The sequence below is a fragment of the Gobio gobio genome, assembly GCF_949357685.1.
Source record: "Gobio gobio genome assembly, chromosome: 10".
Taxonomy (NCBI): Eukaryota; Metazoa; Chordata; class Actinopteri; order Cypriniformes; family Gobionidae; genus Gobio; species Gobio gobio.
The window spans coordinates 29,858,030-29,882,332 of record NC_137116.1 but is presented as its reverse complement, the minus strand read 5'-3'; the positions used below and the strand labels follow the sequence as shown (position 1 = coordinate 29,882,332).

The 24,303-nt window shown below is 40.4% G+C and overlaps 1 protein-coding gene across 4 annotated transcripts; it reads right to left on the bottom strand.

Annotated features, from left to right (window-relative positions):
* Positions 1-264: 264 nt before the first annotated feature.
* Positions 265-24,232, bottom strand: kdm2ba (lysine (K)-specific demethylase 2Ba). Of its 4 annotated transcripts, none has more exons than XM_079827485.1 (11): positions 24,096-24,232; positions 22,832-22,880; positions 10,224-10,490; positions 8,834-8,977; positions 8,473-8,559; positions 7,750-8,067; positions 6,656-7,662; positions 5,243-5,406; positions 4,996-5,157; positions 4,383-4,601; positions 265-1,687 (listed from the first exon to the last, which is right to left on the bottom strand). In XM_079827485.1, exons 2-11 carry the CDS (start codon positions 22,838-22,840, stop codon positions 1,497-1,499), a joined length of 2,568 nt encoding a protein of 855 aa, XP_079683611.1. In that variant the 5' UTR covers positions 22,841-22,880; positions 24,096-24,232; the 3' UTR covers positions 265-1,496. The 4 variants fall into 4 exon arrangements, with proteins under 4 accessions (XP_079683611.1, XP_079683612.1, XP_079683610.1 ...); XM_079827486.1 differs by having other exon boundaries at positions 7,750-8,058; XM_079827484.1 differs by lacking the exons at positions 22,832-22,880; positions 24,096-24,232 and adding an exon at positions 18,212-18,693 and having other exon boundaries at positions 7,750-8,058.
* Positions 24,233-24,303: the final 71 nt, after the last annotated feature.

The following is a 24,303-nucleotide window of genomic DNA, read 5'->3' as shown; positions in this document are numbered from 1 at the left end:
AAAACGACAATCATCGTTGACAACTGGTGCGTTGATAGACAACCCACACATACACCTCAAAACATTAGATTTGTGAGGAGCCATGCCGATGCACAACCCACGTAAAGAAGATAACTCCGCAAATAACTGCAATTTCAGGGTTTAAACAGATAAAACTTAAAAGAGGTAAAACTTACCGACTCCAGCTTTAAAGTGAATCTAATACAGTCACATTTACATTTGTTTTTGGGTGGTTTAGAAAAAAAACTTCAATTTTCAAATGACTCACAGTAATTTTTTTTTTAATTACATACAAATATAAATAGCCGAATGTACATTAGAATGTTTTAGATGGCGAACAACGCCTTAATTTATAGTGGTACAAGTATGGTGGCTTAGATCAAATGGCAAACTCCCTCTTTCTGACAGTAATCATCCTGAGACAAAACTCACAATAATACACACCATTAAAATCATCTGTCATCATAACAGTTACCATTTTACAATAATAATCACTGGAAGGAATAAAAAGCACATGATGACTTTTATAAACAAATACTGCATGGACGTTCAGCAAAGTCTTTTTTGACCTCGTGAGGAAAAAAATGCAGAACTACCTGATTGTGTTGAACAAAACAAATTACTGAGCTAACAAGATTAAATAATCAGCAATTTGTTTGGTCTAACACTTGTAGAACTGCGCTCTACACGGGCATAGCTATGAAATATAGGCTACTGATAGCTGAAGGCTTGCCTGTTACAACTGTGTAAAACAACACAGATGGAATATGGCACTGGTTTATAAATAGACCTCATAATAACAAATTTCACTTCTATACCTGTTTGAGATTAGAACAGCAAGTACTTGAAATTCAAAGCAGTCAAAACTCATGACTAAAAAATGCTGATCAGACTGGAGCAATCCAGTACTGATGACATAAAATGGACAGAGATATTTTAAAATTCCATTATATTAAAAAAACAAAATAAAGAACAATACATAGTATATCCAGGACTGGACCAAATATAGCACAGAAATATGAACTGATACATCTTTTGTACAAAAAAAAAAACAAGTTTGGAGGATTTTCAATAATGTACAATCATGCTTACTCTCTCGTGGATTAAGTGTTCATAGTATCCAGGGAGTATGTGGATGTTGTGTGTTTATATATACACCCATTGCTTCCTCTGCTTTCTACTACACCACCATTTAAATACAATCTCCTGGTAATAACACATAAATCTCCTCTTAAAGATTAACAGAATTTGAAGAATAAAGTCCATCATCAGAATACACCATTCAGAATAGGAGCAGAATTATGTGCCTTTAAGTACAACATGTCTGCTCTTCTCTCCAATTTGAAAGAAGATGACCAAACGCTTTGTCCACATACGTGTTGCAGTGCTTTGTTTTTTGTTTTTTTTTAAATGTGCGAATTCAGTTTCAGTCCAAACACATGAGTGCACCTGATACATGGTATCATTTTAGACTGGTGTTCATTTCCTCCCAGACACTAGGGGGTGCTGTGTAGTTTTTGGAGCAGTTTATCCTCTTGCAGTTTGAAGGGAACGATGACCGACATCTCAGCAATGAAGCGCTCGCATGCCTGTCGGCTCACCTGCTTGCAAAATCGCAGGTCAATGCGGCAGATGCTTCCGCAGCGCTTGAAGTAACTCAGTGACTGATCAGTGACCCTGTTACATACTAAAGAGAGAATTCAGAAAGAAGAGATTAGTAATCAGTGAGGGGGAATTAACAGTTTTACAGCATTAGACTCAGTGAACCCAACGTTTTTTAAACGATTTATTAGTCCCAGGTACACCACTGATCCTAAGTATACCAATAGGGGCTTTCGCACCGCAGGAACTTTCCACAGGAACTAGGGCCTTTGGGGTGGTACTCAGTGTGTTTCGACCGCAAGAACCAGTGTCTAAATGATGTTCCGGGTAAAAATTTCCCCCTCAAAACGTCCCTGCTCGTGAGGTAGTACTTTAGCCGCGTTTCCACCGCAGGAACTTTCCCCAGGAACTAGGAACTTTGGGGTGGTGCTCTGTGTGTTTCGACCGCAGGAACCGAGGTCTAAATGAAGTTCCGGGTAAACATTTCCCCCTCCAAAAGGCCCTGCTTGCGAGGTAGTACTTTTTCAAAGTTCGGGAACTTCGGGAACATGCTGATTGGTTGAGCTCACGCAGCATTTTTATTTCAACCGGCATTTTTAAAAGTCTTTTATGAGGTTTGTTCTACGTTCAGTAAATATCAGTCTTGCTCTTTGTGTCTGGTGCGCGTTGTCTCAGCAATCTCACGGTCAATGTCCTTAATAATAGCTGATAATAACATACGTTGTCTTATTTTAAATCTAGCTTTACGAGCTTTCAGAATACGCTTTAGAATCAGTGCTTGTCTCTTCTCCGCCGTTTAGTTAATTACCTCTTTAGTAAACCAATACATATCTCGCAAAAGCAGCGCTGCTTGCATCTCCTCCATACTTGTTATTGTTGCAGACAGTATCGCACAAAAATTATTTCTGTTCACCACTGTGACGCAGACAGTAGCAGGTCTGGGGGAAAAAAAGTTCCTGTAAAAAATGTTCCTGGTACAAATTGTTCCGGGTAATTTCGGTGGAAACGGGGCTATAGTCAAAGTTTAACTTTCGGGGGTGGGACTTGGGCGCTGAACATGCTGATTGGTTGAGTTCACGCAGCATTTTCTTTCAACCTAAAAGTGCGTTGCGGTGCGTGCAGTAAGAGTTGTTTGCTATTCGAATCAACAATGATTTTTAAAAAACACTGCCAATGGACAGACGTCGAGGTTCAGGCTTTATTAAGCTCATATATTTGGTGGACGAAATCCAGTGAGAACTGTAAAGTCGCACGCAGTCCTACGTCACCGGACTAATCTTCACGGTACTTTAGACCGCGATGGAAACGCAAACAGCAAACGGTCTGGGGGAAAAAAGTTCCTGGGACAAATTGTTCCGGGTAATTTTGGTGGAAATGGGGCTTAAGTTATAGGAAGTAACCATCAGGGTGGTTCCCCGAGAACTAAAAGTTCCTCTAGGGCCGTTTACCTGGTTGCATACACACTGACAGTAGGAACTCTGGGGTGACGTAAGCTGCGCTTGTTGTTGTGACTTTTATTTTGACGGTGCGGCGGACCTTTATTTTGACAGCGCAGCTCTCACATTGTCCGTCTTCATTAGTTTACGATCTGTTTAACAATCCTATCTAATATGTTATTAAATAGAACTGTTATACAAATAAAGCAGACAATGTAAAAGCATTAGCGTTTGGCGTGTGGTTGATGCCCAATGTCACTAGCTGAGCAGAAATACATAATCATGTTTCGCTTGGTCCCCTCAAAGTTGCGTTGGATTTTCTCTTCAGCGTAAAGGCTGAGAGGAGTTTTATAGAGTTAGTTTCTGGAGTAAAAAATGAATATAGATGGCTTTTTATTGCTAGTGTTTCACATGCGTTCGGTACAATTACCTCACTGGTAGCTTCTATTGTGCTGAGTTAGACCTTACTCTGAAGTAGGAGCTAAATTAGTTCCCCCAAAAAGGAGTTCCTAGAACTAAAATCCTTCCTAGGTTCCTAGTTTCTGTGGTGCGAACATGCCAAAATCCGGGTACTTCCACCAATAGTTGTACTATAAAAAGGTTCCTCCAGAGCGAAAGCCCCTAATGCAACTCCTGTGGTACCCAGGTTTAACATTTAAGTAATTTTCTCACAGGTCCTCACAGAGTAACCGATATGCATTTTTCACTGAAATGTAGTGCCAATGCTTGGGGATCTCACACTGAACAGGCCCACAATTCCACAAACTTATGAGCCAAATGACGAAACCTGCCTACATTGGACGCATCTTGCGTTCACAGATTAAAATGAGAGCATTTTTTGGTTTCAGTGTAGCCAGACTGAGTTGTTGTTTTGGAAACTTTAAGTGATGGCAGCATTTTCTTGCCTGCTAGTTAATGATTTTGGTTCAAGACCAGGTTTAGAGGCAAGTTCACACTGCAGACACCAGATTCCAACCAATGCAACAATCATCAGATTACATCACTGCTAAGACATTCCACAACTGACAAACACAGATTAATCATGTACAGTTGGTGAAAACATACGCAGACGAACCGCAACGGACACCAACAGGAGTAACACACTGATCTGATCAAACACAATGAACATATCTCCTGGTGTTGGAGCAGTGTGAATTAGCCTTAAGGGAACAATAAGGAGCCCATTTATCTTTGGTGGAAACAACAGTTCAAAATTAGGCTCTGGACCAGCACTGTGTTGGTGAAAAGGGGATATTAACTTGTGGGGAATATTAACTGTTTGAAAGCATTTGTTGTAGTATTACAAATGGGATTTGTGACTGAATATTTAAACAGTGCAATTACCAGAAAGGTTGACATCGGTTAGGGAGTCTCTAGTGGTGGTCCCTGCAGCAGTCAGCAGGTTTACTGACTGGTCATTGATATGGTTGCAGTAACTCAAGTCCAGACGGGAGAGTAGAGGCATATTTTTAATTATGAGACGCAAAGAGCTGTCCGTGACGTCCAAACCAGCCAGACGCAGGTCAGTAACATTCCGTAGTTTGCTGCGTGTGTCCATTTGACCTATTAGAGAAAGCCATATTAAAGAATATTCATCTGATTAAGTCATTGTGTTGTATGTATTTGATTCTGAGTCTTGGATATGCGCATATTAGGGGTGTAATGGTACATGTATTCGTCCCGAACCCTCATGGTTCGGTGCAGTCAGACGACGAATATAGCCAGTTACAGGCGATCCTAAAGAAGGCTGTACTGTACCAACTACCTCAGTGGGGACTAAATGCCGGTAAGTGGAGCAAACTGTAATTTGCACTTTTGCCTGTTCAAAATAAATGAAAAGGAACCTAGCATTGATGATTTATTACTTTTTCCTGTTGTACCGAGGTCTTTACCGAACCGTGACTTTTGTGTACCGCTACACCTCTAGCGCATTTTGATCTGAAGTGTTGTATAATACCTGGTCTGTTGTCAGTCGGAGGGGATAGTAGGTCTCTCATTTGGGGGTCTTTGAGCCCCTCCACCCACTGCAGATCTAGAGTACGCAGTAGAGGACAGCTGGATGTGCAGAGTGCCGAAACGGCCACCCATGAACAGCCTGATAGGAGGAGCACCCTCAGTCCTGCATCCAAACACATAGGCATTTAGTGACAGCTACACAGATTTGGAAGATGTGGATCTACATACTTGCTCACATGAATGCTGACCTGGTAGTCGGTTAATAAGCCAGCTTAATTGCTTCTTGGAGATGTTGGTCCAGCTCAAGTCCAAAGTGATGGGCTGTCTGCGAATGATGCCACTCAGCATGAGTGGAGTGATGGACTTACAACGCTTTAAATCGATACGAGTCCACAATCTCTTGTCACAACACCTAAACGGATCAATAAAAATATGTTCATTAAAATCACAAATCCACAGCTCTAATAGTGAGCAAATATAAAACGTCATTGTAATAATAATACATAGGACCTGTCCCAAAATGGCACTTCCATTCTCATGGCATGCTTGCGCATGTCTGTTAAAGGGTTAGTTCACCCAAAAATTTTAATTAGCCCATGATTTACTCACCCTCAAGTCATCCTAGGTGTAAATGACATTCTTCTTTCAGACAAATACAATTCGGAGTTATATTAAAAAAGTCCTGGCTAATCCAAGCTTTATAATGGCAGTGAATAGGGCTGTCATTTTATGTTCGTAAATCGATTGCACAATCGATTGGATTGTAATGCGGGATCTGTTTGGAGACACCTACACAAGGGGCTACGAAAGAGCGAATGACGTCGAAAGCAACCTCTTACAGGAGATGATGACTTATGAAAAGGAGCCACCATTGCCAGCTGACCGCGACCTGCTTGCGCAGCTGGCAATGAAGTACCTGAGTGTCATTAGTGCGGTCTGAGCGTGTCTTCTCAACAGCTGGATATATAGTGAATAAAAAAACGAAACGAAACTTCACGCCAAGAAATCATCAGAAATATTGCTGACTTGTGCGTCTCAAGCGCCCTCTTTACATTAGTTCTAATTCCTGTTAGTTGTCCGTGGATTGGCCTATATTTGGCGTTGAAAATGGAAATGTCTTTATACATGGAAAATCGATTTTACAATCGATTCAATGAACCCTTATGTCTCAAAAATCTATTTTTTTTCACAAAAGTGACAGCCGTAGCAGTGAATTGTTGCCTCCTTTATGAAGTCCATAAAGTGCATCTATCCATTATACTACTCAACAGTCCTCGCAACATTATGTCACCAACGTGTAAACTAATTGAGAAATAATTGATCCGGTCCTTCTCAATTAGTTTACACGTTGGTGACATAATGTTGCAAGGACTGTTGAGTAGTACAGTGTTTCGCAACTCTATTTCTAGTGGCACACCAACAGAGCACATTTTCAAACTCTTCCTATTCAAACTGTTTTTAACTCATCATCTCATTAATAGGGACTCCAAGACATTAAATGTATGGAATACATAAGGGAGACATCCAAAATATGTACTGTTGGTGTGCCTCTAGGAACAGGGTTGCGAAATTGAGGGTTGAGGGTGACAGTTGAGGGTGACAGGGCCAGAGATAAGAAGTCTCAAGTTTGAAGTGTAAACCAGACTTTAAGTCTTTCTTACCAGCGATTCCATGTCCGGCACACGCGCATGCACACGCAAAGTTCACGATGGCTCAAGTGACTGAAGATAGCCAACCATGCTTCTCTGGGAGCTATGTGATTTCGCCCATCAGCTAGTGGTAGCCTATCAGGTGGAGGGCAAATTGGAGGTGGCCGGATCACATGCCGCTCCATCTGAACACACTTGGGAGGGGAACGTGCAGGAAGGGGTCTGACTGTAGGAGAACTGCGGTTCAAGCCAAGAGGGGTGATCTGAGGAGGGTAGAAGTGCCGCAGCTCCCAAGACGTCCCGTTCATCTCCCTTGCTCGTAAGTGTGGCCGCTCCCCTCCTCCCTCTCCGCCTGCTCCCCTTTCTACTCCTCCACCTCCTCCTCCATTCCCTGTAGTCCCGTTCCGTAAGCCTCTCTTTGGTTCCTCGTTCTCGCTGTCCTCAGGTTCACTCTTGAGCGGCTGCTGGTTCTCATTGGCCAGTGAATGCTCTGTGCGACGTATCTCCATGTTAAGCTGCTTGCTGAGTTCTGCGCTGAGCTGGCGGTTAGGGGGCTTGCGCCGGTGCCGCCTCGCCCGAGCGCGTGGTGCCTTTTCTTGCGTCTCACTGCCTTCGCTGCTCGGCCCTGCCCTTGGGGAGCTGCACCGTGATGCGTCACTCTCAAGCGATAACGAATGGTTCTTCAGTGCAGGGCTGCTGTCCCTGCCTCGTTTGCCATTACTCTCCTCCTCCTCCTCATCATCATCATCTTCCTCTTTTTCTTCTTCTTGGTCTTCTTCTTTCCTTAGTATGTTAAACTCCTTTAGGGATCTGAAAGGCGAATCTCTCTCCTCTCGTCTCTCTTCTTCGTGCTCTTCCTCTTTTCTCACTGTGCTGTAGTCTTTCTTAAATGAACGGCGAGGCGGTTCTCGCTTCTCCTGCCTCTCTTCCTCCTCATCAGAGTTGTCTTCCTCCTCTTCTGTTTTCATGTGAGAGAGTTTGGGAATCAAAGGCTCTTCAGGCCTCCAGGGTTTCTTCGGCTAAAAATAATGTCAACAATTTTACTAAATAAAAAAAACTACAGCAGATATGTTTATGCAAATAATGCTTGTCTGTGTAAATGTTACCTTCTTTTTAGCACTAGCCTCCTCTTCCTCTTCATCATCATCAAATAACTTCCTCTTCTTCCTCAAGAAGTTCGGCACTTCGGATCGTGGTCTTGGCAGGCCACTGGGAGTCAAGAGTGGGGGTAGGCGCGAGGGCAGATCCTCAGTCTTCAGTCTGGGAGTTTCCTCCCTCTCACTCTTCCTCTTGATGGATGGTGCACCTGTTGATGTCTGGTCCCCTTCCTCCCTACCGTCACGTCCTGCTTTTTGCTCCCTCAACAGGGACCCTGGCAGGTTGGATGCGTACTTAAAGCCTGGGCCCCGTTTTTGCTTGCAGGCCAAAGAGTGGCAAGAAAATACAAAAGACAACTTTATACCTTTTGAATATTATGGACTGGTCAACAAGAATGAATTGGTATAACATTTCCTATTTAATTGCTAAAGCATTTCAGAGTTTATATTAGGGGAAAGAGCTTGACAACCTGTCAGTTATTTAATGGAATTACAATGATCACAACACGACTATTTGCATTTTATTTGCATCTGGTTTGGCAGTTTGCTTACAGCCTTGTCATTCTGAGTGAGAAACACAGGTCCCTTAATGCTTTTTGTAAGAAAATAAAACAGGAACTAAATATGTGAGGCAACACAAGATTAAAAAACTTGTATAAACACTCCAATACTTTCTTAAAATCTTTGTTGTATACTACCAAACCACTGTACTGCTGTTCCCCAAATACTCACTTTTCCAGTTTTCCCAGCATAATTGCATTTTGGACATTCCCAGCAGTTAGGAAGCTCATCATTTACTACCCCGGCTGCATCCTTCACCTAAATAGGCAAGAAACCAAACTTATAGCAGAAGAGATGTCTAAGACCATTTATGAAGACACACTCTCGCCAAGTAATGTGAATACATTACACACCCACACACTAAAAGGGAACTAAAGGGTGTTAAAAACAGAGCCACCCACTAACATGCACTTCATCTCTTCCTTCCGTTTGTGCCCACACAAAACAAAAGAGAGCACAGTATATACTGCTTTCCATTTACTTTAGAACTTATCTTAAGTCAGTGGTTAGGTTAGAGTTTAGTCAGTCTGACCTTGAGGCAGTTTGGGTGGACAATCTCGTTGCAGATGGAGCACTCCATTAGCATGGCGTTAAATTTTTCATCTTCATCATCAAGTGTGTCTTCTTTGCCGGCTTCACCACACACCACACACACTGCTGTGTGCGGCAACACAGGCTGTGGAACCACATGCCAACATATTAACATCCAGAATATCAAAAAATTTTTTAAATGTGTTGTTAAAAAAACATGAATATAAAAAAAATAACACACTCCTATTTGGGTAAACACACATTTTAAAGTGATGGGTGATCAAATTAAACTGACTATTCAACTGAATTACAGTTACCTTACCTTTGGTTGTACAATACAGACATATCTTCTGGATTTCAGTTTGATAAATGATTAAATGTCAGTATTGATACATCGCCATCAACTACATCTAGATGTACATCTACATTCCTCATACATTTGCTCTATGGAATCCGAAGGAATTTCAATGAGATTAAGATTGATTATTGAAAGATGAATTACTAAAGAATAAGATTATTGAGTTCACACTTGTGAACTCATTTAGTCCAGGTCCTCATAGCATTCAGATTGCCATTTTTATCACCGAACCTAAAGGCAAAGGGAAACGTTCACAACCTGATTGGTCGGCTTTTATGACATATTGCCTATTTTGAGACAGAACTTACCGAACATCCAAAACAATGCTGTGTGCTGGGCTAAATGTGCTCGTTGTATGTGCGTAGTCTGCATATAATGGTATTTTGACCAGCTGAGAACTCATAAAGAGCTTATAAAAAGTGTAAAGGAGTCAAAACAGCGGCAGGAATCCCTCCACACACAAACGAAGATCTGCTGCAAGGAGACGTGGTTCTGATGCCTGTACCGAACTGTGATGGGCAACATTGTGACTATGATGAGAAAAAACAGGTATGCGTGAGCATTCTGTCCTTTTTAGGGTCTCATCTTCCTATTTTGGTTTGTTTACATGTCTTTGGTCCGTGTTGCGTTCATATATCATTAGAACCCCACCAGAGTTCGTTTAGACATGGACTGAGACCCATCTTTTCATCTCTGTCTGCTTGTTTGGTGCGCACCAGGATACGGATGGCAACGTTCACACTTATTTAAATGAACCACACTAACAGAGCAATCGCACCAGGGTTCGCTTTAATTGAACCAAAAATGCCAAGTGTGAACACACCCTAAGATAAACATCCCTGAGGTCTGGCTAAAGTAAATTCCTCGCAAAGACTGTTCCTACATCAAAATCACCAGATTTCAAAAATAATTTATTTTATTTTGGGTCTAAAATTGGATGTTTCTCAAGTAAAAAAAAATCTGAAATGTGGTTGTGATTTATTGCATCACATTTGGTTCATGAATCATCTCAGTGTCATCTCAAGTTTCTTACCGCTATACATTGTCTCATAATGCAAGACTGTTTCATTCGACCAGGTCCTCCAAACTTCTTCATGTCCTTACAGAAGTGACACTCTCCACATTCCGTCCGCACACATGCCTCGCATTTCCGGCATCGTGTGCGCCTGCGGCGGGCTCCGGAGGAGGTTCGATTGGATGGCAGCTTGACCGCTGTAGCAGTGGATGAAGAAGTGGTTGCTGCCGGAGTTGTTGCTGTTGATGCAGCCATTTTAGGCTTGGGTCTGTTGGGTAGCCGTTGCTAATGGGGAAAAAAAGAATGAAAATTAAACTCTAAAGTGAAGAAAAAAAATAATAATAATAATCACAGCCATGTAGAAGACAAACACTAAATATGGTCCAGCTCCAGTCCAAAGGCTAATTTGAGGCCTAAAACAGAAGAATCTCCTACATGCTTTTAAAAGTACAATCTGACAATTTTGATGATTTGTTTATTTACTGAATTGTTTTACATTTGCATTTCAAACGTGCTGTTTTAAGTGTACTAGACATCTGGGAACAGGGGTGAAATGCTAATTTTTGGTTCAGAATTGCTGTATTGTTGGATGCGAATAGGCTAAGCTGGCTGTTGGTTTAATGTTGCTAATAAAACTAGCAAGAAAAATTGCAGCCCACATGGTCTCCTTTATACCATTTGTTTGGAAAAAAACCCCTAAATGCCACATGCACCTGGTACACATGATTAGCTCACTGGTAGAAATTAATTGTTGAGTATCACAGGTGCTCTTCTGTAATGATTTAATTCTGCACATTATATAGCTCTCCATTGTTTCAAAGCTCTTTCCAGTCCCTCTTATTGACCGTTTACCCACCCACCATCCCTGTATGAATCTACTGCACTATGCGCCATGCTTTAAAATAATCTATGTTCATATCCTTTATTCTTCCACCCTTGAGATTTCCAACATTTGAAAGTCATCACTTCTTACTTGACTGTGCACCTCTTTTGAATTGCATATGCAGCTCAGCTATAGAAATATAACCTATTTAAAAAACGTAATTATGTTGCACTGTTATTTGGATCACTGTGATGGCTCTCTAATGTAGTAATAAGCAGCAGACCATGTGCAAGCACTAATACTTTGGAGACGTAATAATATTTAAAATACTACCTAGTAGCAAATACAGAAAGTGAAGTTCAGGACTTATAGGTAGAAATATTTGCATAATGCCGCCCAAATGCATACGCAAAGAAAGAAGGCGTGGCTTCAGTTATTGTAATATGACACTTTTCCACTGTGTGGTACAACTCGGCATGGCACGGCTCGGCTTGCTTTGGCTCAGTTTGCTTTTCCACTGCTGTTTCAAAGTATACTGAATGATCAATGTATACTGACCTCGTCTACTGACCACGATACAGCCATTTATTTTTTCAACTTGCATTGTGAGTGAAATATTTAAAGCAAGTCCTTTTAAAAAAAAAGTAGTGCGAACAAATGATCCTGCGGTGGCTGTTGCTGACTATTTAAATGTAGCGGGTTTGGAGTCTCGTGTCGCATATCCAATGACGCTTGGAAGCTTTTGAATTCTCTCTGACCAAATCAGTGATCTGCAGTGTGTACACGTCACATTTTAGTATCGGTATGGCTCACTGGTACTAAAAAAAGTACCAGGTACTAGGTCATTTACACAGTGGAAACCCCCCCAAAACTGAGCCGTACCATGCAAAGCGCCTGTAGTGTTGTTGCCGCCATTTTGTGGAGAAGAAAACCTCCTTGTTAGTCAAAGAAAAGCTTTTATTGACACCAAGCCCAGCAAACGCTCGATCTTAGAATATGCCAACCCTTGACGTCATCGTGTAGTGAAACGCAGCCTCATGCCCGCCCACCGACTCGTGGAGCTAAACTGATCGCGCTACCAAGCAATAAACATGCCGAAGATAGCAAGATATTGTGGAAGAACACAGTCGCTGCATATGCTTCCTTCAGATTCTAATATTAGGAATGTGTGGTTGAACTTGAAGTGGTTTTAATGAAGTTCCAGCTCACGTGCGTAAGACATTGCACGTTTGTTCGCTTCATTTCGCCGCGGAATCGTTTGTAAACAAGATACAGGTCGAGACTGGATTTGCAGACAGATTGAGATTAACACAATCCTGTGCTTTTATATTTGATCCAACAGGAATTGTGCAACACTTATGTGAGTAAAATTCTTTTTTTATATGTGATAGTATTGCATTGTTGCAGATTGTTTGATATCTACTGAATATGTTGCGGAAGTTTTGAACATGCTGATTTGTCTGCAGTGAAGTTTTGCTGATACACGTGCTTGGCTTGTGTGTGTGTGTGTGTGTGTGTGTGTGTCTTAGTGATGCGCGGTTTGCATATATATCCACAGATCGGGCGGGCCAAGTAATATAAAATAACATTCATATTAATTGCGGGTGGATGAGAGATAAATAATTGTGTTTGTTCGATAAAGACATTTTGCAATCCCTGAGGGCAGATTCTGGTTGTCGTTTCTCCACATTGGAAGTTTTCAAAACAATTCCCCACGTGTACTGACTCTCATTATTAAGCAAAACTGTTATCCAATCATAGCAGTGGTGTTTACTTCCAAGTCTTCAGTGCCCATAAAAACTGAGCACTCCAGGAGATAGGCTCAAAACCAGGGTAGAAAATAGCCTATTACTTATTCATTATGATGTTTTTAAAGAAAAAAACATGCAAACGTAATAAGTTGACCTCAGACAACAGTATAATTTTTTTTTAAAAGCCAGTTCATGACACCTTTAAGATTTATTTACAACACTGTTCCAGAACAGTATAACCCAAATGTTTGTTTGTGTGCAGCCTATTTTACGGAGGACAGTTTCCTGAACCTGAGAGAGAACAAGGCCGGATGAGCACAAAGGCTATTTCAAAAAAATGGGGCAATTCCAACTTTGCTAGGGCAATCTGGTGCTTCTGAATCAGAGCCTGTAAGTATGTTGTATTATTTGTTAAAGTATTTGCTATTGACTGTTCAAATGCTGAGTTTTGTTCAGTGTAGAGTAATGAACATTGTTTGTCGTTCTTACGATCAAAAGTGCAGAGATGGATTTATGTTTACAAACACTGTCTTCTGTTTTCCGCTTATAACTTGTGGTGAAAAGATGACAAACATGCATTACGTGTTCTGTTTCACACTGGCCGCTCAAGCAGAGCTGAAGCAGCACTTTCACACGTTCAGCTGAATTGTGGCTTGTGTACGGCAAATGGGCAGTTGACAGATAAGCAGTAAAAAAAGCTTTTTTTTTTTTAAAACACCACTTTTGAAGAAATAAATGCATATTGTTATGTAGTGTGAGGTCTGATGTTTGAGAAAATATAAGGGGTCACTAACTTTATCAAATTTGTTTGTTTGTTTAAGTCAAATGTGTCCTATGGTGTGACGTAGAAAGAATTAGAATATAGGGGTGTCACACCAAAGGACAACAGAAATGAACACTTTTATAGTGGTTCCAAAAAAAGTTACATATTTGAACAATTCTGAGACAAAATCTTACCATGTGCACAAGTTATGGGCTTTACAGTAACATGACCTTGAATTGGGTCCTTCAACTAATTAAACTTGTCAGTGGAATTGCCCGATTTAAAATCAGGATGTGGTGTCACACCGGAGAACATGGTTTTCAGTTCCTACGCTTTTAGAAATATATGGATGAAAAAAAATTATTGTCATTTACTAAAATAGATACTTGTAAAATTATTAAAAAGTTATATATATTAACATTTGAGTATGCTTTTCTTTTTAATTTATAAAAGTTGTAATGTATTGAACCATACTTGAGACAGTCACACCATAGGACAATTTTGAGATTTGGCTCAAATAAAAAAAAAATCCAAAAACAAAGTAGTTTTTATATCGACAGCTCCATGTAAGACAAAGAAATGCTTAACCATTCACTGCTTAAATGATGACAATACTAATTATATTCATTTGTATCTTGTGTGACAGTGAAAATGCCATGTCACGTCAACAACCGAAATACATAAGAGTATCCGATCGATCGGCTTGGTCATCTGCATTTTCAGAATCCGACTCAAGAATATGGTACAACTGACAAAATTATTAACTCTTTATAATTGCTTTGTAGCCTGAAGCTTGTGATAATGGTGAGGGCCGTGACATTTCCGATACACACTTGAGGTGTTCCGCCAATCACAACACACTGGGTCAGCTGGCCAATCAGAGCACACTACGGTTTTTGGAAGGAAGAAATCAACGCGTTTTAGAAAGACGGGGCATAGAGGGGCTACAATAATATACATTAAAGCATGTTAACATTCTATTACACCCAATACACAAAATAATGATCTTTGAAACTAGCATCATATGACCCCTTTAAGCCCCGACTCACTGAGCCATGGTGCAATCGCTATCTATAAATTAAACTGGCAACAATGTAAAATCAAAATGTATTTCCAGGTAGCACTGTATAAAATATAGCATATAATATACTGAATATTAGCATTAGGTTGACATTTACTTTTTCTTAGATAAGTAAATCATGTCAGTTCCATAGTAACATGATTTAAACTTAATTTACATTACATTTAGGGGATGCTTTTATCCAAAGTGATTAACGATCCAATTACAGATTTGGCGAAGTGTTCCAGGCAGCAGTGTTTTTTGTAAGTGGTCTTGTAAAGGAGGAAAGGAATTTTCACTGATACCGGGAGCTAGAGATGCATGTGTGAGAAAAATGTGTTCTTTCTTACATCAGCTTGCATTTTTTCCCCCACAAAAGTACAGCATCTTGCTTAACATTGTCTTATATTAGCATCATCGTCGTCATCCTCTATAAAATAATCCTAAAATCAGCTTTCTCCATTGCACGGTGTCGTTATCTTGCCTCCTCAGCTCAGATAATGAATACATTACAACAAGCACAAAACTGCAGTGCAGTACTGGAAGTCTGTCCTTCTGCAATGTAACCATGGCAACACAGCAGTTCTTGCTGACTGGTGGAGTGAAGGAATACTTCTATTCAACATTTAATTGTCTCAGAAGGGCTGAAGTGGTTGACGATTGGGTTTTACGTCTCTTTTTTTAAATGATTTCATTTCCAGTTGCATTTCATCTGAGATATTTCCTCTGAGGGACTAAATAGTAGCGCTGTAAAACTGAAATACAGTCAAGATCAATTGTGTTATATTCATCTTAATGGGATGTTTTAGACATTACAAGCAAATACTGCCATAGAGGTATTCCTGCCCTTGCAAATCATTTCCTTCACACCAAAACAACTAGAACACAACCGTTCATCATAACAGATTCAGGGAACTGCAGAGCGGGACAGACTGCAGACTATAAGAATGCTTACTATAAAGCACAACAGTGTTTTTGTGCTGTGGAGTGATACATCACAGCTGTGACCTCTATTCCTGCAGTCCGAGTGTGGAACCCAATATGAAAGATAGACGTTTCAAAAAGAATGCTGTATCTCACAGCCAGTACTCATCAGCTGTCCAATGGCTACACATGTATGAGGATCTAAGATGTAATCTCTACCTCAAACAAATAACTTTTTGGGCTGATGAAGCTGATCCTAGATTACACACCAGCTTATTCAGATGTTCTCCAGTTACTCTTCCATTATACGTTGCAACATCAGCGAATATGAAGTCTATCAGATCCATCTACACAGATACCTGTGAGTCCAGCAAAATACATGAATAAACATATAGCACAGACTGTACTTTGTGAGGAGCCTCATTCCTTTTAACGTCTTTTGCTACTGGGTCTTGAAGGAATCATTCCATCACAATGGTCAACACCTAGGGACATCATGCTACCTCCGCAAGGCTCAGCATGCAATTTACCTAGACACGTTTTTTCCAAACTAAGTCCATAATTATTCTCTATTCTGAAAAATCTGTTGCGGTTACATTCAAGCCCTCATGGGAAGTTCCCATTTATGAGTTTGGAAATAATAATTACGCTGTGATGTCTATTCAAGTGATTTGAAGACGCAATTTCATATTACTTTCTTGATTGTCTACTTCTTGAAAAAGACAGGAAACATTTGAATACTAATGCAAAGGACGACGTTTAGGTGTGTCACTGGTGCTTTACACGTGTATTTTATTGAATTGATGTGCTGGCACAAAGAATCGATGGGAAGTTTGGTCACACAAACCCGTCTTCTCATTCATGACTTGAACGTATCACAAACAAAGGCTATTCTCCTAAAACACTCATTCATGTGGTAGATGAGATCATCCACACATCATCCCATGTACACACCAATAAAAGCATAATTACAGTCTGTGTGAATATGTTTAGGGGCATGGCTGAGAGTTTATGTCTAATTCTTGGCAATTTATTATGCTCATGCCATGACACAAAATCAAAGGACACAATGAATCATAAGTCCTCGTTGCAACCAGTGATCTAGCAGAAGAGTGAAAACTACCGCCTCTGTACGACAAGTCAATGACAACATGTTGAACTTTGTTGAGGTGCTCTGTGTAAGAAACAAATATTTGAAGACCAATGCACTACATTGTGACCAATTTATGTACCAATTTATGTGAATCAGTCAAATCTATAAAAGCTTACACAGGGCAACTTTTTTGAGCAATGTTGCTGGGGCACTGCACATTGAGAATGGGCAACAAATATCTATCTCAATACTTTAATTCGGTCGTGGGCCCTGTGTCTCACCTGGTGGCCCATTGACGGCAACATTGCCCAGCAACATTGCTCAAGTAGCCCCCATCCCCTTTAGGTCACATTTACCACAGTTGAGCATATTTTTCTCAGGCAAAAGCTAGTCATTTCAATAGGAATCCATGTGATCAGGCTTGGTTTGAAACTGACTTCGGAGCGAAATGTACTTCATACATCACTAACTAGACAATAGACCTTTTTTTGTCCATGAAATTTCCCTCCCAAAAATTCACTAATATGGCCGCACCTTTAGACCAAACACACGTCTAAAGAGTCTTGGCAAATGTACCCTTTTGACTTATAAACTACCCAAGATGAACTCAGACAGGGGGCCCAAGAGCAACACCCCCTATTTCTCCTCCCCTCCCCCAGTCTTCAACAGCCAAAGAAACTGTTTTAAAGACACGGGACCCAGTTATATGCCACAACAGGGATTAAGAGATTTGAAATGCACACATTATTTGTGTTGTTAGTGAGCACATGTGGCTTACTTGGTTCAGTGACATCCACATACGTGCATCCCACCTCACACCAAAATATGTAGGTGTCTGTTGCAAAAAGCAGCTTGTTATGTTCGCCTATGTGGACCTAATTATTTTTTAACCTTTTAAATGGGTGCACAAGAAAAACCGTTCTCTAGTCTAGATTTTGTCCATACTTAAAAACAACAAACCAAGTATGATGTTCCATTTTCTAAGAAAACCAGTTTGAGCAGCAGTGCATCATGGGAAGGGAACTTAAGGGCAACACATGTCCAGTCATGCTGCTACTTAGTCTTCCTTTAATACTTCCTTTACTCCCTAAAAACCCTCCACATGTGTGAGAGCCAGAGTACACAAAAAGTCTACTATCTACAACATTTGAGTTCTCCCAACAAAACAAACGAGACAAACCAGTATAAACCATATCCAAACACAAAGGTAAAGCAATAGGAACATGGTTTTTCCTTGAAACGAGTCTTTCTGAAGGAAGCATGAATGTGTCAAACCAATCACAACTGATAGCTGAAGCTCAATGGAGACAAACAATAAGACAGAGGCTCAGTGGTGATACCACTCTTCTCTGTTGTATCAGTGTTTTCTTTCGCATGGAAACCTCTCCAGTCTTATTACTACTGAAATAAAACAAAAACTATTTCAGAGAGAGAGAGGAAAGATGGTGAGGAAGGTGAAGAAAGCAGAAGGAGGTGGAGAAAACACATGCCTTGTTTAAAAAGGCATGGTGCTACGAGGAAGGGAACCTGAGAAGGCAGCTAATTGTTTGTGTGTATGTGGAGAAAGAGAGAGAGAGAGAGAGCGGACTGACCTGTTCGGCTGTGTCCGAGTCGTAATCCTCATCGTCGGCGCTCAGTGACATGGCCATGGCTGCCTGATCTCATAGCCAGCCAGACAAACAGAACATAGACATGGCTACCACAACCCCCCAATCACAGTCGCCCCTCTGTCTCCTCACTCGATTTCCTTTCTCTATTCCTCTTCCTCTAACCTTCCCCAATGTCTCGCTCCTGTTTCTCTCCCTCTCTTTTCCTGTCTGGAACAAGCAGCTGCACAGGCACACACCAGCCTGCTATCTCATGCATATGCACCAGAAAAAGAAGCCGGGGGAGAGGGGGCCTCGACTCAGCCAATCACAGACCACTTGGCGTCCAGTTACAGGCTTGCCTACAAAGAGCACACATTGTACTGTGTGGTTCTGGGTGGGAGATGGAGAGGGGGGAGGGGCGGCACTGCTGCACACAAAAGGACTACTGACATTACCATGCGCAAGCAAGGTCTCGCTCTGCGAGTGATTCAGAGGGTCTGATGTTGTCTTCCTCTTACAAATACAGGAAGTTATCGGTTAAATTGGGTTTGATTGTTTCGGTCTAATGTGTTGCTGTGTTGCTTTCTGCAACCATCAGTGCATGAAAGTCTTATACAGCAGTGAAACATGGCGGGATGCTCATTTGAATGACAATGCTCAAATAAATCACATTTAAGGGCCTCTATTTCATTTAGGAAATCTCAAATAAGTCAGATTAAAGGAAGTAGGCTTTGTTTGGATCAGCAAATGCAATCCAAATTTGGCCATCCTCATTTGGGTAGATGTTGTTTGAACTAAAATACAACAATACAAATGCATCATATTTGTATTGTTACAAGACTGAAATCTCCAAAACAAACTGTTCAACTGCTTCAGAAATATTTAAAGATGAAAAACAATAAGTCACACAGATACTAGTATAGTGTAAATGTGTTTTTGTAATAAAATAGGCAATATATTAAAAGTTCATAATATAGTGTTAATATAAAACCAATGCTGTTAGTTGAAGTTGAAGCTGTCAGGCATTTAAGCGGAGACCGGGGCTAGCTATCACAGCAAAAAAATTTTGTCATTATTATTTTTATTTTTAAAGGTCAATAACGTTTGTATTCACTTTTAGTTCTATTTTTTGTTATTTTAGTACCTAAAACGAAATAAAAATGTAGAAATATTGCCTTGGCAACTAGCTGAAAATATATTTTTATTTCAGTTGATGTTTATTTTATTTCAAGTAACAAAAATGTTTCAATGGTTTTAGTTAATTATAATAACTGGTTACAAACAAGCTTTGTTTTCTTAATCAGTGAAAATAAATAGGGTTAATTTTTAACTAAATTTTGTTATTATAAATACAACATTTATATGCCAAAACAATATTATTGGATTCTATATTTTTGCCATTTCATTAAATGCATTTCATTTAAGCGCAAACCTCACCCCACAATCTATCAGGATGTGGTACCAAATCTATACTAAGGTTAAGGTTTGGCTGTAGATGAGGGTTTGGGTTAGAATTTGTTTCAGTGTTATGGCAATAGTATATTGGACTTGCGGCGGAAGTGTGACCTCTGACCCGATGTACAGTGCATCCGGAAAGTATTCACAGCGCTTCACTTTTTCCACATTTTGTTATGTTACAGCCTTACTACAAAATGGATTAAATTCATATTTTTCCCCAAATTCCACAAACGATACTGCATAATGACAACGTGAACGAAGCTTGTTTGAAATCTTTGCAAATTTATTAAAAAGAAGAAGAAGAAAAAAATCACATGTACATAAGTATTCACAGCCTTTGCTCAATACTTTGTTGAAGCACCTTTGGCACCAATTACAGCCTCTAGTCTTTTTGAGTAAGATGCTAGGCACACCTATTTTTGGGCATTTTCTCCAATTCTTCTTTGCAGGACCTCTCAAGCTCCACCAGGTTGGAAGGAGAGCGTCGGTGCACAGCCATTTTCAGATCTCTCCAGAGATGTTCAATCGGGTTCAAGCCTGGACTCTGGCTGAGCCACTCAAGGACATTTAACAGTGAAGTCCAGTAGCCACTCCTTTGTTATCTTGGCTGTGTGCTTAGGGTCATTGTCCTGTTGGAAGATGAACCTTTGCCCTAGTCTGAGTGCTCTGGAGCAGGTTTTCATCAAGGATTTACAATCTCTGTTCATTGCTCTATTTATCTTTCCCCCGGTCCTGACTAGTCTCCCAGTTCCTGCCGCTGAAAAACATCCCCACAGCATGATGCTGCCACCACCATGCTTCACTCTAGGGATGGTATTGGCCAGGTGATGAGCTGTGCCTGATTTCTTCCAGACATGACGCTTGTCATTCAGGCCAAAGAGTTAAATCTTTGTTTCATCAGACCAGAGAATTTTGTTTCTCATGGTCTGAGAGTCCTTCAGGTGCCTTTTGGCAAACCCCAGGCAGGCTGTCATGTGCCGTCTGGCCACAATACTATACACTGGTATGATTGGTGGAGTGCTGCAGAGATGGTTGTTCTTCTGGAAGGTTTTCCTCTATCAACAGAGAAACGCTGGAGCTCTGTCAGAGTGACCATCGGGTTCTTGGACACCTCCCTGACTAAGGCCCTTCTTCCCTGATCGCTCAGTTTGGCCGGGTGGCCAGCTCTAGGAAGAGTCCTGGAGTTCTTCCATTTACGGATGATGGAGGCCACTGTACTCATTGGGACCTTCAATGCTGCAGAAATGTTTCTGTACCCTTCCTCAGATCTGTGGCTCAATACAATCCTGTCTCAAATGTCTACAGAGAATTCCTTGGACTTCATGGCTTCGTTTGTGCTCTGACTTGCACTGTTAACTGCAGGACCTTATATAGACAGGTGTGTGCCTTTCCAAATCATGTCCAATCATCTGAATTTAAGTCAAAAACAAATGTGATGTCCGCACACTGAGATACCTGCTCCAATTTATTGCAACGTTTCGACCAACAGGTCTTTGTCAGGCAAAATCTGAATTAAGGTACAGCTCTTTATAGACAACAGGTGATCACCTTAATTGATTGCAGCTTGGGTTTGCAGATTGGGTTTGAGGATGTGCACACATTCTTTGTATTTTTGACTTTGAATCAACTGAATTTACCACAGGTGGACTCCAATCAAGTTGTAGAAACATCTCAAGGAGGATCAGTGGAAACAGGACGCACCTGAGCTCAATTTTGGGTGTCATGGCAAAGGCTGTGAATATTTATGTTCATGTGATTTTTTTCGTTTTTTATTTGTAATAAATTTGCAAAGATTTCCAACAAACTTCTTTCATGTTTTCATTATGGGGTATTGTTTGTAGAATTGAGGGGAAAAAGAATGAATTGAATCCATTATGGAATAAGGATGCAACAACAAAATATGGAAAAAGTGAAGCGCTGTGAATACTTTCCGGATGCACTGTATGTGTAGCGTAAGCTTATGTGAGAGTAGATGCCTCTCGCGGTTCAAACAAATAGGGCTGGGCAACAAACTCAAGCTCCACCTACATTTCTATTTAAAAGTTCTCGTTTTAGACTTCTAATTCGTGACCAGTGTTTTGTTTTGCTCAAATCTCTGCGCTTCCGTGTTCACGAATACGTCATGCGTCGGGCCAGAGGTAACTCTTCCGTTGGAACTAGACTCATGTACGGCCGTTACCAGAAGCCATTGATTATTGTTTATAAAGGTTATTAATATGGATATTTTTCTTAAAAAATTGCATCACTTCGCTTCAGAAGGCCTTTATGTGGAGTACTTTTATGATGGATGGATATGCTTTTTTGGACTTCAAAAACTCAGGCTCTACTCACTCCAATTATAAAGGTTGGAAGGACATTAGGATATTATTTAATATAACTAGAAAAGAAAGAAGAAAATCATATACACCTAGGATGGCTTGAGGGTGAGTAATTTATGGGATAATTTTCATTTTTAGGTGAACTAACAACAAAAGATGAAAAGAAAATCACCCACTGCTCTTGACTGAATAACTTTTGTAACTTTGATTAATCTATATTTCCTTTATACAGTGAAGACTATGCAGTGTTATTTTACATTTGATTACGTTATTCAATTTCTGTACCTGAAAATTGTTTCACTGGTATCTAAAACCAAAAAATCCATAGCATTGAGCCCTGCTGGAGCAGCTCTTAATATTCACTGTGCAATTAAATTAAAAGATTAAATATGATAAAGCAATAATATGAACAGTGAAAGTAACTGTCGATCCTACAATCCATTTTAACATGCATAATTAGGCATGACAATAACTGAAGGGAATATCTATTTGCTAAAATAATTAAGAAAACTAATTTGATATTTGATATATATTTATTTGGTTTCTCTACCCAATATTTTTAGAAATTGCAAATGCAATGAATATACAGGTATCGGTACTCTGTATCGGCAAGTACCAAAAAGGAAAGTACCGGTATCAGACTCCAGACTCGTTCTGGAAAAAGTGATATTTTGCATCGCTAGTTATTATGGTCTTACTACAAATACTACAGTAATGGTTATAATGCCAAACCTACGGTAAATGTTAAAAACAGATACGACATAAACCTCTATGCTATATTTTGCTGTGTACTTCTTAATCAGTTGTAAAAAACAAACAAAAAACAAAGTTGAGGTAGAGAGATTACCTTAGTCATTCATCATACAGATTCCTAATGCCATGTTCAGATTCTGCACCTGTTAGAAAAACAAAATAGCAAGACAGACATTGGGACATTTGGTGAGTTTAATGGAGGAAACAAACTTTTTTAGGTCAAGAATTAAGCATGCTAATAGGAATGTAGGAGGAGTTGGACAATGATGGTTTAGACCACAATAATTTATTATGGTGCAACGCCTCTTTTAGCGGCCAATACATCATCATATCTTCTTGAGAATGACAGATACAAGTGGCCAGAGGGATTTTGAGCAATTCCTCTTCCAGATCAGTGGCCAGGTTACTATAATGCTGGTGGAGGAAAATGTTTCCTGACTTGCTCCTCCAAAATACTGCAAAGTGGCTAAAAAAAATTTAGACCTGGGGACTGTGCAGGCCATGGGAGATGTTCAACTTCTCTTTCATGTTCATCAAACCACTCTGTCACCAGTTTTGCTGTGTGTATTGGTGCATTATCATGCTGATACACGGCACCCTCTTTGGGGTACAATTTGAACCATTAGGCTAAGACAGTGGAGGTGGACTCATCAGAGAACAATACATGTTTCACATTGTCCACAGCCCAAGACTTGCACTGTTGGTATTATTGAAACCGACATTTGGCAATGGCACGAGTAACCAAAGGTTTGATAGCAGCCCGTCCATGAATATTGACTCTGTGGAGCTCCTGGCAAACTTTTTGTTTTTATAAAAACAGGAGTCGAGGTGCACATTTAATTCTGCAGTGAGTTGGGCAGTTGGTCACTTTGGATAAAAGCGTCTGTCAAATACATAAATGTAAATGTTTTATGTTTTTAGACACAATCCGGGTTAGGTCCTGGTCATCTCTTTCAGACAGCTTCCTCTTGCGTCAACAGTTACTCCTGTTGGATGTGGAACTTCCTATGTGGTGATATGCCGACATTACCCTGGACGCCATAGCTCTCGTTACACCACAAAGACTTGCTTTCCTGGTCACAGATGAGCCATTAAGACACGCACCAACAATTTGTCATCTTTTGAACTCTGATATGTCTCCCATTATGTTGTGGATTGCAATATTTTATCCACAGCTGAGCTGTGCTATTGCTCTGTTAATTCAACCTACTGATAAACAACAAATTGATCACACCCAACTATATATTGGTCAGTGATTCAGCTCATTGTCCAACCCCTGTGTCTGTGTGCAACTCTAGGACATGACAGTTCAAATACAGTGTGAAAAAAAAAAAACGTGGACTACAAATCCCACAAACCGTAAGCCGCGCAGTGATCGTCAGCGGTGCCTTGTGGGTAGCTCGACTTGTAGTTTCTCATGGAACAGACCGCAGAACAGGGTAACTGGAGTTAGTCATCTTACAATCTGAGTATGTCACATCGGGTAGAAGGGCTCCGGCAACCGTACGAAGGGTAATCAAGAAGATACAAAGGCGATCTCAGATTAAAACATAACGTTTCATAACT

What these genes read in the sequence shown, in the direction of transcription:
- kdm2ba (XM_079827483.1), bottom strand. Translation starts at nt 18,268, where the DNA reads ATGGCCATGTCACTGAGCGCCGACGATGAGGATTACGACTCGGACACA. An exon ending in ATGCTGGGAAAACTGGAAAA is followed by an intron (nt 8,068 to 8,472) that starts GTGAGTATTTGG and finishes TGCCACTCTTTG; the next exon opens with GCCTGCAAGCAAAAACGGGG. An exon ending in TGCCGGACATGGAATCGCTG is followed by an intron (nt 5,407 to 6,655) that starts GTAAGAAAGACT and finishes TGATCCGTTTAG; the next exon opens with GTGTTGTGACAAGAGATTGT.